This window comes from Cyrtonyx montezumae, unplaced genomic scaffold (assembly GCF_038088225.1).
Source record: "Cyrtonyx montezumae isolate F1298 unplaced genomic scaffold, pur_monq_1.0 scaffold_0, whole genome shotgun sequence".
Lineage (NCBI taxonomy): Eukaryota > Metazoa > Chordata > Aves > Galliformes > Odontophoridae > Cyrtonyx > Cyrtonyx montezumae.
The window spans coordinates 51,452,810-51,466,919 of record NW_027071824.1 but is presented as its reverse complement, the minus strand read 5'-3'; the positions used below and the strand labels follow the sequence as shown (position 1 = coordinate 51,466,919).

The window sequence follows — 14,110 nt, the reverse complement described above, 5'->3', positions numbered from 1 at the left end:
AGCAATGCTCTGGGGCATCCCTGCCCGCAGGTATCAGTACCTCTGTGTGTGCCCGTGTTCATGCTGAAGGCAACCAGGAGGCTCTTCAGAGATCTCTTGCAGCTCTGCTGTCCCCAGCCCTTACCTTTGTTTACTCTAGTCGCCGCCTTGTGCTATCCACAATGAGGCCATTGCCTCCAGCAATCAGTATTTCGCTCCCAGAAAAGAACAACAGGGATTTTACCTTCTGCCTGCTACTGAACTGTGTAATCATTCTGAGCAAGCAGAACTGCTCTGCAACAGCAGCGAAGGCTGACAATTTCATGGAACAGACTCCAGTCTGCACATTGAAAACATGTATTGCTGTTTGTTTTCTTTTAAGACATTTCAGCTTAGAGGAATCAGGTAGGGGTATCTCATTTGCAGTTGACATGCTATTGCAGAAATATTTCTGTGATATTAGCTCATTGTCTACATTCCCCCTGTATCTACACTGCAATCCTGGTCAGATGTCCAGCTTTGCTTAAAAATTACCCCGAATTCTCATTACAAACTCCTCTTTCCAGTATGCTTTAAGGATTACAGTGGTGGTACTCTGGGTGCAGCTTTCTCTCTCCATTTATTTATTTTGACACAGTCAATTTTACAGACATTTTTGCTCTTCTGAGCTTGAGGATGAACAACTTTCATTAAAAAAATTGTCATTTGGAAAAGGGATTAATCCTTAATGGTCAGAATTCTGCAACACATCAGAGCTGGAGTAGAAATTATGGCTTTAAAAGTTATATAAGCTTTTTTTATGACATGCTTTTAATGGGCTTACACTATGAGCAAGTGCCAAAGTGTTTATACTGGGGATGGTGTCAGTGCTGAACATCCCAACCCAGTGGTGAAGGGACTCCCATCTGCACACCCAGGGAAGAGCTCTCCAAGAAAGAAGGGCTGCGAGGTGCAGCCCTGGTGCTGCTCAGCAGCAGAGAGCCAAGCAGCAGTTCCACAAACAAATTAAGAGCCATGACTGATGTGCTGTGTACTTTTTCTGTCTGGCAATGTTGTTTGATACACTGGCGTGTGTCGGTACCATTTACGCCTCATTAAAGGCAATAGGATAAAATAGAAGCTGAGAGAGGCTGGCAGCATCCCAGATAGATCTGTTGGGAAAAAAAGCAGTGAGGTTCTGCAGAGAGAAAGCGTACAGAAATGTCCATGAGCAGCAGCAGGACAGTTTAAAAATATGCACCTACCTTTCATAAAGGTCTCACCCACGTCTGGAATGTGTTGCACGTATCCAGGACACTAAATTCCATACCACTGCCTATATGTGTAACAAAAAGCTTGCTTTTCTGAAATATAACCATGTGGTCAGCCAGAACTCCCCTCCTGCTGGCTGCATTTTAAATGGTTTATCAAAATCCTAGTGATGAGGAGATAAATGGCCTGGCCAGCATGCCACCAGCACAGCCAGGACCAGGAGGGGAGGATGAAAGCTTGCACTGTTCCTGCAAGCTGGAAAAGCAGGCAGCCTGCCCTCTGTGCTATGTGGAACAGCTCAGTGGTGCAGGGATATCACTGCTGGTTTGAAGAGGAATAACCTCCTTAGCCAATGGTTTGTATGTAGGTTAGCTGTTACCACGAGGGATGTCCTTCTGACATGTGTTTGCCCGTAACACGTGCCAGAGCATCGCAGCAAGCAGGGATCAAACCCAGCACTGAAACCTGCAGCGCAGCAGCTGGAAGGGCAAATTTTCCTACAGCATCACAGTGTGGCTGAGGTGGGAAGGAACGTCTGGGTCCATCTGCTCCAACCCCTGCCTAAGCAGGGACACCCACTGCAGGGTGCCCAGTCCCACATCCACGCAGCTTCTGAAGAGCTCCATGCAGGAGACCCCACAGCTTCTGGGCAGCCTGTGCCAGTGCTCTGTCATCCATTCAGCACAGCAGCGCTGCCTGGTGCTCAGGGAGAGCCTACTGTGTTCCACTTCTTGCCTGTGGGCTCCTATGAAATCAAGGGCTTCTTGCTCAGTCCTTGCGCAGGATTGCTCAGCCTTATAGTGCTAAGACAAACAGCAGTAAGATTGCTCTCAGAAACCCAGACAAGAGCATTTTAGTGCATAATTATGTATGAGATGCAATGGAACAAAAAAAGAGGGGAAACATCTGTTCGCATAGAGTTTATTGCCATTCACTTAAGAGGCCCATTAAATGCAAGAAAAAAGGGTATTTATCCTTCTGTTTGACGCAGTTATCCCACTGCAAATCTCAATAGCAGTTTTCTCTCTGTTTATTGCTGGAATTCTGATGTTGTGCGGGCACACTCTCAACATGGCCAACAGATATAACAGGCCTTGGGAGGATTCTCAAAAACAGAGTCATCAGTGCTCCTCAAAACATCTCCCCAGCACATCACCACTGCTCCTGGAACATGCACTGCTCCTGGAAGCCTGAGGCCTCCAGCATGTTCCCAAAGCCTGGCTCATTGCAGCACTGACGAGAAGGAGGAGGCCAAGTGATTGAGAGGCTCCCCCATGTCCTGCATTGCAAGGCATCCCTGCTCTATGTCATTTCCCAGACCTCAGATGCTTAAGCCTCTTTCCTTCAAAAGTCAAGGGGAGCTTTTTCATACAAATCACACCTCAAAGTTGGAATTACTGGGGGTTTTGTTGTTGTTATTATTGTTTTTTGTTTTGTTTTGTTTTATCCAGAGATATTTATTTCAGAGATACAACTCTTTCTCTCATGCATGAGAAACCCAAACACCACTCTTTGTACACCCAAGGGAGACCAGTTGTCCCACTGCTCCACTCACCAAGCTGCAGGCCACACAGGGAGGAGAGGCCCTATCCCTTGGAGTCCAGTCCTGCACTGCATGGTGAGGAAAGCAGGGGCTCCCTCTTCGGCTCCATCCTCCCCTGAAGGCAGGATTTGCTTTATCCGAATTGTCAGCTGAAGTGAGGACAGTGATTAACCCAGGAGTTCTGCCACAGCAGATAACCAGCGTTGTGCAGGACATGGCTGTGGCTGAGCTGGCAACAAGGAGGTCTTTGTAGGACAAGGACAAGAGGACAGCATGTGATGCATGATACAGTTTCTGAGAAGCTCATTTTCTGAAAGTTTCTTCCCACTTTCTTTTCATCTCAACCACTCTGTCTTCATATGGCTATATTTTAACTCATCCTCACTTTTCTTTCTCAAAAAAAAAACCAAAAAACCAAAAAAAAACAAAAAAACAAAAAAACACCATTAACTTTGGCTTTATTGAGAAAAACAGGCATTTGAGGGGGAAATTCTCAGAAGCAAAACAGGCTATTTCTGATCAGCTATAAAACAATTACAGTTACTTGTACTTAAGCACCCAAATGTCACATATGAGATAAAATGCCTGCTGGGAGCTGGCCAAGCTGCAGCCCCATAGGGATGGAGCCAGGGGCTGTTTTGCCCCCCACCACATGAGAAACCAAGGACATGTGGCTGACCAAAGCAGTGGTTTCCCTTGCAGTCTTCTGTGGGATAAAATCTCTGGGAGGTTCTGTAATAGAAGTGGCTTGGCTCAGAATTAGAATCAACAGCTTCTGGTTCTGCTGCTCCCTTCACATTTGTTTTTTCAATGCTCATTTTTTAAGCACTCCCATAAGATGCAGAACATGATTATCTCTTATGCTCTGCAGCACACAAGTTCTCCAAGCCACCGGTGCCTTGTAGGTATGTGGAAGCTCCACAGGCACCCACACTTCCGCTCTCTGAGTTCGGCATCACTTAATTCAGGCTTTGTTGTGAAGCTTGTGGTTTTGTCTCAATAGCTGCTCGATCCAACATCACCCTCTGGTGGAGAACAGGGAATGGAGCAGGATGGAATAAACCATCGTACAGCATACGCTGCTATTTACAACGGCTGTGAAAACAACATAAATCTCAGTTCAGGCCTTTTAATTACTACATTTAGTACAAATAACTTTGAATGTATCACATCGAAGTTTATTTCAAGGTGTATTCGGCTTAAAAAGAATGATAATGAAGGATGGACACCAATTTTCTTGCATTTTTCAGAAATCTGGCAAATTTGTTTTAAATGTATGCAAAAGCCTTTATCAAGATACTGTGTCCTTATGGCTTTGTTTTTGCAAAGAAAACCAACAGAACTCCCTCTTGCAGAAAACTATTATTTTGTGCTCAATTTCTGAAATCCATCACACAACCCATCTGCTGTCTACCACTGTAAGGATTGATAAAAATGTCTCAGAATACAATTATTCCTTTTGCATGCCATAATTACATCTTTGAAGTTCAGCATGAGCATGACAGATCGGTTGCCATCTGCCAGAAGTGCTATTCAATGTCAGTTAGAAAGCGTGAGTAGGAAGGCAGTACTCAAGTACGGTCCATTTAGCTTATGTGTGGACAATCAGGGGCTTGAGAGCAGCACAATGATGGTCCCCAGAGCCAGGCTGAAACCTAATTATCACTCCCAGGAATTTCAGACAGATGAGGGAAGTATCCTTCCCTAGGAGGGGAGGATGTTATGAGAAAAAGGCTGGAGGTATTGTATCATGCATTGAGTGAGTCCTGGAGCTGATGCAAGTAAGGAAAGAACATCACACTTTTCCACAGGTGACAGCTATGTGACATTCTTTCATAGCTCTTCATCACCATGGAAAGTCAAGGAGGCTTAGTGACCTACCACTATCAACCCATTCCCACGAGTGGGTGTTTCCTTGACATGGCATTTCCAGATGAATATGATAGAGCTGATTCAACAGCACAGACAGATTTAGAATCAAAATGTAACTTTGCATATTGCTGGGATGACAGCTTACTTCAGCTGGAGCTGAAGGGTTCATGCTGGCCACATCTTTGCTTCCACTTTCTGGCAAGGAGCTTGGCTGAGCAGCAGACACAGGGGTGACTGATGAGCTATCACCAGAGGCTGACCCCAAGGACTGAGCAAGCAAGGAAGAACTCATCTCAACGAAATTCAGTCATCCTTGTATGTGGCAAGACCTTAGCAGGGGTGGAAAGCCTCTGTGTGAAAGAGTAAGACAAAAAGTTTTTCAAACTACAGACCGGGAGAAAGTGATTGGATAGAGAGGAGCAGGGGTTGATGACACCTTGCAGGTGCTATTTTAACATCTCTATAACCCCAGTCAAGCAGGAAAGGGCAAGGTGCAATGCAGGAAAATAAAACTCCTTCCACCAGGGCACAGAAGTTGAAACAATCAGGCTGGATGCACATGTGCTTCTGTTTGCCTTAAGTCTAAAAGTAGGATATGAGACTAAAATGCTTTTTATATGACTATCGACCCAACAGAAATATCAGAGACCTTCCAGAAGAAATAAGACTATTGGCTCATTGTAATACCCTGATAAAATCTAAGTGGGAAAGATCCAAAATAAATCATGTTCAAATGAGGAAATGGAAAAGAACATGAACTCTGTCAAATTAAAAACAGAAACAGATCAGGCAACTAAAAAATATTTTAAAGAAATGATTTTCTAATGGACCAAAAGCTTTCTCTTACTCATCAGTGGCAGGGGCTCTGCTGAAGGGGCTGCTGGTGACCAGGTATGCAGCCAGCAGGTGGTCAGTGTATCAAAAGGTTCTGGGGGAACACAAGCCCTAAGAGAACAGCTAAATAGACTACTGCATCTGTGCTCAGCACACAAAGGCTTAGTGAAATTCCCATCGCAGAACCATTTGTTAAGGGGATAATACAGAGAATCTGCCTTAGATTGAAGAGCCATTAGATGAGGTTTAGAAGGAACAGATGAAACAGATAGTAACAAATTCATGAGAAGCAGATGTTACTTGCTCGGGGGGAACATTAATGTGAGATTGCTGTGCTGTTAAAGGACGGTGCATAACCTCTTACTTAAAACAGCCAAAAGACAATGGCATGTCACACTGGTTGCCTTTAAGTGCTGTGGGACTTGGAGAAATGCAGTAAGTCTGACACTCATAGCAAGTAAGTGGTAAAAACCATAGTAATAGAATAGAATAGAAAATTGAGGCTGCAGACAAGAACAATCCTAGTCAATACAATCTGTTTGTGTTCTGGGGAGTCTTCATAAACTGTCACCGAGGACTTGCTAGAGGCTGATCTAGCATGGGGTAGGAGGGAAATCCTCTTGTGAGTTAGCTCCTGGTCACAGAACTGACAGGCAATGAAAACATTACTTACCAGTTTTCAAACAAGAGGGAAGTCACCAATGGCATCCTACAGGAAAAGCAGGGCCAGTGCTAATCCACATACTCCTAAGTAGTGGAGTGGCTCAAACTGCTGGTGGATCTGTATTATCCAAGGTAATAAAGTGCAAGGAGCTCCAAAACCACCTCATGAGCCAAGCAGTATAATGGCATGTGAACTGGGTGAAAGAACTCTCTTTACAAAACCCATGTCATCACATGATGTTGGGAATTACAGAAGTGCAGGATGTGGTACTATGTATTAATGCTATGAGTATTATTAGTTTTAGTAGCTCAAGCTTAAGCTAAACTTTGAGATTTTTTTAAGATTAAAATCAAAACTAGGAAAAAATAGCCCATTCTCATGGATTTAAGCCATGCTTTTTTTTTTTTGTTCTGTGCTATCTGAGGACAAAGCTGTGCTTTGACAAGCACAATGCCAATCCTGCTGCCAAAAGCAGCAGCTCTGCCCTTTCAAAAAGACAAATTACTGGGGGGGGGTGGGGGGGTGGGAAGCATAAAATTAGCAGCCAGGGCTGAGAAGAAAACAAGATGGCTGAAAGCAGGGCCAGCTTAGGTTGGTCCCAAGCACTAACTGACCTGCAGTTTAATTTAGATGATTTCCTTTTCAACAGCTGTCCCTCATGAAGCGTAACTGTCCTCATTCCCTGTGCCAGTAGCAGGAGTTGGCAAACGCTTCTGAGTGTGGTGGTTATACAAGGGCCCTTCTTAGCTCTGCCAGGCCTCTCTGAATGAGAGGTAATCCCTTGTTTATGAAAGAAAACACCACACAGGTGACCCTTGCTCCACTATTAGAATTTTATTTATCAAATTTAATCATGCTATTTCTTGAAGGATTTTGGTTTCATTTGTAATCTCGAGGACAACAAATGAGTCAAAAGTGGATGCTAACACTTAAATAAGCCATTTCCAGTCTAATGAGCAGTTCAATCACTAAACAGTCAGACATTCATCTTGTACTTCGACAGCAAGCTCAAATTTCTTTTTACAGTGTTTATCTAGACTTACATGGCTTGTTTCTCCTTTACACAACTGCAATTTGTGCTAATCTGTTACTCTGTCGCTGGTTTATTTACATCAACTGTTGCAAGGAAAGCCACAAGTGCTGAAGAGAAGTAGAAATTTTTGCACACCCAAGCCCAAGATACATTCATAGCACACAAGCAGACTGGCCATTTCAGTACTGCTATTTGGGAAAAAATCAGCTTATGTCTGAGAGCAAAATTGGAGAGACTTGGAATAGAAGATATTTGTAATAAAGCATGAGAGGCGAGGTACAAACCTGTAGCCCATACATGGCAACTTCCTCTCACATATATTTTGAATTAAGTCACATAAGGTGTAATACGTAACCTGCTCCTGAAATCACACTTGCCTGTTCCCTATGTGTGACAGGGTCCCTGTCTCTGCCACAACTTTCTGCAAGAGTTTCTGCAGTGTCACGCGGCACTGGGCTGAGTTTTGCTGTTAAGCAAGGTGGCAGAGTAAGGACAATACTGGATTAGATCTGGTACAACAGCACAGAGCTAGTTTTTACTGGATTTCATGCATGCAATATGCTTTAGATGTAGATGGATAAATGCTTAATTTACATTATTTGTATTACACTGAAGCAGTGATTTTTGCTATGTGAGGGATATTTATGTATCTTGCACTCTCCTAAGCACAAAGCTAGAAGAAATCCCCAGGGCAGTAATTATAACAGATGAAGGAGATGGAGAGCTGGACTAATGCTGGGATGGACCGGACCCATCATGCTTTTCCAAGGTGGCCACTGGAAGCCAGGTGAGATACCACCAAGTGCCTGCAATGGCACAAGTTGTTTTAGCTTCCTTCCCTCCAGCAATGAAATAAAAGTCCAAAGGATCTACAAGGAGATGCTGCATTATCCTGTCATAAATGGAAAAGAAAGTTCAGGGATTCAAAGCTTGGCCTTGGATGAGGAACCCTCCAGAGCAGCAATGCACTCTCCCACCAGGTGAGCGGCCTCCTTGGCTGTGCCTCTGTGCACTGAAAAGCCGCCTGCCCCATGCCCATAGTTGTGGACCACAAGCAGCTTTGCTCCTCCCTGGCTCAGAACCTCTCTCTGCAGTCTCACACAAGATCTGGACGGCCTCAGGCCCACTTTCACCCTGATATCCTGAGCTCGCTGCAGTGAGGGCTCAAGGGAGCAACATCTGTCAAAGATATCTTTGGTAGTGCCAGGGTCAGGGGAGAGACACCAGCTCTCCTTTTCCCTGGTTCCCCCCAGAGTTACACTGTGTATCCCTGGGTAGATGTAGGTTAAGCCATCCCCGTCCCGGATGAAGTTTTTCACCCAAGGAGCATGAACCTTGAGCACTTGTCCCCTAATGGGGAACAGCTGCTGGTCCCCCACAAGCTGGCGGGCTCCGATGCCCGCACAGTTGACAACAATGTCATACTCGCTGTGCAGCTCCCATAAGTCTGCAACTTTTCTGGTTTGTATCTGGACACCATTTGCTTTCAACCTGTAAACAAACAAACAAACAAACAAACAGAATTGAGGCAGAAAAGAACCTGCTTAACCCACATGTACTTATTGCGCACATTAAATACATGAGGTTGTCTTTAGCACACAAATCAAAAACAAAATGAGACAGTAAATGGGACAAAAAGTAAAGAAAACACCACGAGATTTCTGTTTGTGTTCTAACTGATTTGGCTTGATCAAAGCTATTTTTTAACTTGGTTGGGCTGGAAAAGAAACACTGTTACATGGAACGGTCTGGCATATGACCCTAAGTAGATAGATCTTTGTGGTCTCAGAAACTCACATCTGTTTGGACTCCCAAGCTTTAACAGCTCAGTCAAGCTGAAAACATCAGTGTTAACACTTACATTAGTGCCATCATTATTGCACTTCCAATATTCCACATCCATTCTCAACTCAAGTCCTGAGACCAAAGGGTCTGGGTGCAAGGGACCTGAGGAGGTCTCGTGCAGCTGCCCTGGCTCAGCTAAGTGCTGGGAAAGCTCCTAAGCTTTGTCCTTGGGATGCTGCCATTGCAAACATAAAAAAACACACCAATAAAAAGCTGCTGAAACTCCTGAATTCAGGCAAATGAGCAGGGAAAAAATCTTAAAGTCCACTGCTGGACCAGCAATGTGAGCGCAAAAACAGTTTTCCTTGTAGCTTTCCAAGAGAACAGTCTATAAACACTGCTGACATCACCAGGGTTTTGAGAATTAGTTACATGTTTAGTATGTCCTTGTTTCTCATCACCAGGGAGAAGAAAGAGAAAAAAAGCTTGTTCATCTCACTAGACCACATCCTTTGATGAATAAGAGGGCTGTACTAGGGACTAAGGTAAGACCAGATACCATGTGGCAGATGCTAAGTGAGTTTAACAACTTGCTTGTGCTTTGGCAGCAGTCTCCAATGTGGTTAGCAATGGAACATGACAGAATGTATGCATGGAACGGGCAGCACAGCACTCCCACAGCTCTGCAGCACTCCCTCCTGGGCTGGCTGCTGGAATATGAAGCATTTTCTCTCATGTTGCAATAGGATGAAAGGCATCCAAGCTATTGGCTCGGATGGCAATTTGTACCACCACTTCAGTACACGTTTCTTCACTTAATCTGAAGTCAGCCTGCAGCCTATCACTTTCTCTCAAGAGGAGACAATCATTTGCTCATTTTAGGGGTACTTACACAGGCTAAATGTACATGCCAGGTCGCTGCATTTTCCCTTCTCCAATTTCATCCACAGCCTCCCCACCCAGGCTTTTTTCTGCATGCCCATCCTGCCCCAAACCAACCTTTTCTCCAGCCACAGCAAGTAGGGAGGGCATTCACACTTCAGTGTTGTAAAGGCCTGGCCATGGTTGTGCTGTGGAAACTTCTGCAGTTCTGCTGCAGACATTAGTCGGAACCCCAGGACAATGTCAGACCAGAAAGGCACCTCGGCTTCCAGAGGGTTTTTAAAGACCTGCCAGCTGAAAGAACATGGGTAAAAAAAGCTGCAAAAAATGTAGCTCCTATTGCTATGTGCTACTGCTGCATTCTTAGCACAAACTCAAGGATTCAGCAATCTGTTCCCCTTGACCTATACAGCTCTGCAAAAGGCAATAACTTCTGTCTGCTACAGCAGCAGATGCCCTGGCACACGGGCAGAAGGCCTGAGTGTCACACCCTGGGGCAAATCAACTGGAGAGAGGCTCAGGGTCCAGATTAAAACTTGTCAAATGCCATGAACTGAAGAAAATTGTATGATCACATAAGGCTTCAGCTGGGGTTGTGGAGAGAGAGACAGTAGATCTCCAATCTACACTCTGTGCCACTTCCACCTTCCTGCATCCTGGGCTGGCTGCTGTGAATTTATCAAAGTGCCCAGGAGTTTGGGAGCTGCAGTCCAGGCTTCCTGAGAGAGGAGGGCATTGCTTAGTGGCCAACTTGTACAGCAGTTCTGCAGCAGCTGTGAAAATACAAAGAATACTCTTCATACATACCCCAGCTGGACTTTTCTGTGGGGCCGCTTGCATGCATGGTCACTGTTTTCTTGTACCCATAAAGCCCAGCCCCAGTACTCCCAGCAGGCCGATTTCAGTGTACACCACAGGCAGCATGAAGCAGCCCTGTACACACCCACTGCACTCCCATACTGACTTGCTGAAGCTGGAGCACCTTGCACTCCCACCCCTCTGGAGATCACCTCTGCTGCGAGCAGCTGATGGGTGACAGCATGAGGAATATCCATTATAAAAAATAGTTTGGAGAAGGGCAGTAACACATGGTTTCTCTATGCATACCTATGCACAAACTTTCCTTGAAAATATGTCCTATCCAAGCAGCTGCGTGCAGTTTTTTGGGAATATAGTTGTGAGAGCTGCCCGTGAGCTTCAGAAAGAAAAGCCTCTGCTTGCTGCAGCACACAGCGGGTATGTGCCAAAGGCTGTCCTTGGGCTGCTCTTACCCAGAGACCAGGTGAATGCCAGCCTCTGATCCCTCAGCTGAATTGCTGATGGTAAAAAGGTAAGTGAAGGTCTCTTTGAACCACTGCTTCTGCACGTGGATCGGTGTGCCTGCATGCAAAAACAACCAAACACACAGGAGGGTGAAAACACAAAGAGGGAAAGTACACAAGCTGGCAGCAAGGAGACAGGACAGGTGGGAGCAAAGGAAAAGGTACTTTTCTCAAAATGCTGGCACACCAGCTTGCACGCACCTGGGTAGGTGTGAGGGATGAGCATGCCAGCTGCCACGTCGCTTGTCGTGTTGGGGCTGAACTGCTCTGAAAGGAGGGTGATAGAGCAGCAGCTGGGGATCACCTCAGCAATATGCAATGCTGTGGACAGTCCAATGAGCCCTGCGCCCACCACTGCCACCCTGGGGGCTGCCATCTGTGGGGTTGGGACCGGCGGAGATATGCACCTATGGGCATTTGAGATGATGTATAGGTAACATGTCCCAGCTGCAGTGTGCACAGCATCCTGCCAGACAGCATCCTCAGCCATTAACACCCGCGCAGGACACAGCATAACCCTGGCAGCTAAATGAAGCCTGCCCACTCCAAAAAAGTGAGGATGAGCTCACCAGCCCTCAGTATTGCAACCCACATTTGAGAAGTGTCCCAGCTCAGACAGTCCCTGCACCATTCACAGCATAGAGCAAGAGAGGTTGGTGCATAGGACACTGTTGTAGCAACCTGGGGCAAGGCTTTTTCAGTGACACCCAGGGAATAAGGCACCCATCAATCTTCCTGTGGGGTCAGGACGACTGAAGTGCCCCTTGGAGTTCTGGGAAAATTGGCCTCAAGCCACTAAGAGGAACACTGTTTTTTGGACATTAGGATTTCCAAACTCGCTAAGGCCAGGGAATAGGGCCCAGAGGAGAATAGACAAAGACAGAGGTGATAAATCCATCAGATTTATCTTTAATTAATGCATTAAATCATTATTAAACTTCTATTAAATATAATAGTTGAAGTACATCTGCATTACTTTGGTAATTTCTGCCAAAAGCCGAGGGTGCACCATGGGGAAAAGTTTTGCTTGCCTACAGCTCTCATGTCTTCCTGAAGACTGACTCTTGGAGAGGGTGCTGGGTGAGATGGACCTTTGGTCTTGCCCTATACAGTTTTACTCTTGTTCTTCTCATGTGTCCTAGGGGACTCACTCAGGGTTGTTGCAACTCTTCTTTCCATTCTGGGATAATGCTTAACCCTTTTCCTGTCAATTATTACATTTCCTTTCACAAGGCAACCACGAAAGTGCACACACAGCAAGGAAAAAGGACACACTGCAGGAGTAAAGATGAACCCTGAACCAGCACCACCAACCCATATTGCTCTCACCATGAACCCAATATGAAGAAATTCTGCTCTGAACACGAGCTGCACCCCTCAGCCTTTCCAGCACCTTAAGGCCTGGACTAAGATGGGGATTGAATTTCTCAACTGACCTCTCTGCAGCAGGGGAAGGAAGGGGAACTGCAGCTCAGTAGCGGTTTGGGTTTCACTGCAATCCTCCTCGGTTCAGATGGGATTTTCACAGGCGAGCTGGTTCAATGTCGGCTGATCCCAGCACTGCAAAAGTCGTCAGGAGTGTGAGCAACAAGGGGCTGCCAGCACCACTGCAGCCCACAGGATCCCAGCTGCAATGGACAGTCGTCAAGCTGCTGTTCCAGTGCTGACTGCTGCAAGACAGGAGCACATCAGGTCTTATGTGCTAACGTGCCAAAAAATAACCGAGTGCAAAGCAGAGGCTAAAGGCCACCCTGCTCCCAGCAGCAAGCACAGCCTGGGCTCAGCAAAGCTGCTGATGTAACGAGCAGAAAGATTACTCGTACTCCTGCCGGCACCCACCTGGGAGGGCTCACAAGGACAGGCTATTTTTACCCAATGCAGCTAGCCAGCTGACACAGTGCCCCTGCCACCCTCCTGCTCCTCTGTGGCCATAACACATGGCTGTGCCGGAGGAGGGCCATCGGTTTTGTCTCCCTGCAGTGCAGCCAGATTCTTTTTGATCCATCTCCTGCCATACCCAACTGCATTCCTACCTCTGCGAGCCCCCGAGGCCTGCAGTGCTCTTGGCTGCTCTGTGTTGCCCCATGGCCCTGCTGCTTCCAGAGCAGCTTGCTGCCTCCCTCCCCTCCCTGCTACACACCATCCCAGCTGACAAAAAAAAAAAACCCAAACAAAAGTAAACAAGTGCTGAGAGGGAAATACCTGGACAGGAGTGGCCGGTTGGGCCCTGAGAGCTGCCCCAGCCCCACTGCTGCTGCAGGCTGAGTGTGTCCAGCCCAGCGCTGGCTCTGAGCCCGGGCACTGCTGAGCCCTGCTCCCCAGCTGCCAGGCCTTGGCTCACAGCACAGAGAGGAGGCTCCCAGGCCCCTCTGTCCCACTTACCTCCCTTACTAGCAATTAGCTGCACGCTGGGTGTTTCTGAAGTTGCCCTGAGCTCTCTGTAAGACTCCAGCAGGCTGTCAGTGTGGTGATAACACACATGGCAATGTCAGTCAGCATGGTCGATAAGAACGAGCCCATGCTCAGCCGCAGTCAGCCAAGCCTGCGAGCATTTACACTGTCATCAGGAAGATGCAACTTAGCCAGAAGCATACCTGCCTGCAGGATCCCCAGGGTCCTGATAACATTGTACAGCGAGGTATCTCACTGCAGGGCATGTGGTGTTGGCGTGGCATTTCGGCTGATGACTGATGGAGCTCAGAGGCTCAGCAGCGCAGCTCCCTTCCACCCTCCCATAGCAGCGTTTGCCATGAATCCTCCTAGCAGCAGCCCTTTCCCCACAGCTGCCTCAATACAGAGCAGGCAGACCCCATGGGGCCTGGGAGCACAGCAGGAGGGCAAACACAGCACAGACCGCGCACAGCACCTGCCTCACCTCTCCGTGGAGCTGCTTGGAAACTGTGCAAGTGAAGACATGATATTGTACACATCCATAATCACTGACC

The 14,110-nt window shown here is 46.7% G+C and overlaps 1 protein-coding gene across 1 annotated transcript; it reads right to left on the bottom strand.

Annotated features, from left to right (window-relative positions):
* Positions 1-7,617: 7,617 nt before the first annotated feature.
* On the bottom strand, positions 7,618-12,830 carry DDO (D-aspartate oxidase). The gene is made up of 5 exons (XM_065735088.1): positions 12,602-12,830; positions 11,367-11,572; positions 11,115-11,223; positions 9,961-10,137; positions 7,618-8,667 (listed from the first exon to the last, which is right to left on the bottom strand). Exons 2-5 carry the CDS (start codon positions 11,539-11,541, stop codon positions 8,100-8,102), a joined length of 1,029 nt encoding a protein of 342 aa, XP_065591160.1. The 5' UTR covers positions 11,542-11,572; positions 12,602-12,830; the 3' UTR covers positions 7,618-8,099.
* Between the last annotated feature and the right edge of the window lie 1,280 nt (positions 12,831-14,110).

Excerpts from the sequence above, each read along its gene's own strand:
- DDO (XM_065735088.1), bottom strand. The coding sequence starts at position 11,541 with ATGGCAGCCCCCAGGGTGGCAGTGGTGGGCGCAGGGCTCATTGGACTG. Across the intron at positions 11,224-11,366 it reads CATCCCTCACACCTACCCAG|GCACACCGATCCACGTGCAG; the intron begins GTGCGTGCAAGC and ends TTTTGCATGCAG. Across the intron at positions 10,138-11,114 it reads GGCATTCACCTGGTCTCTGG|CTGGCAGGTCTTTAAAAACC; the intron begins GTAAGAGCAGCC and ends ATGTTCTTTCAG.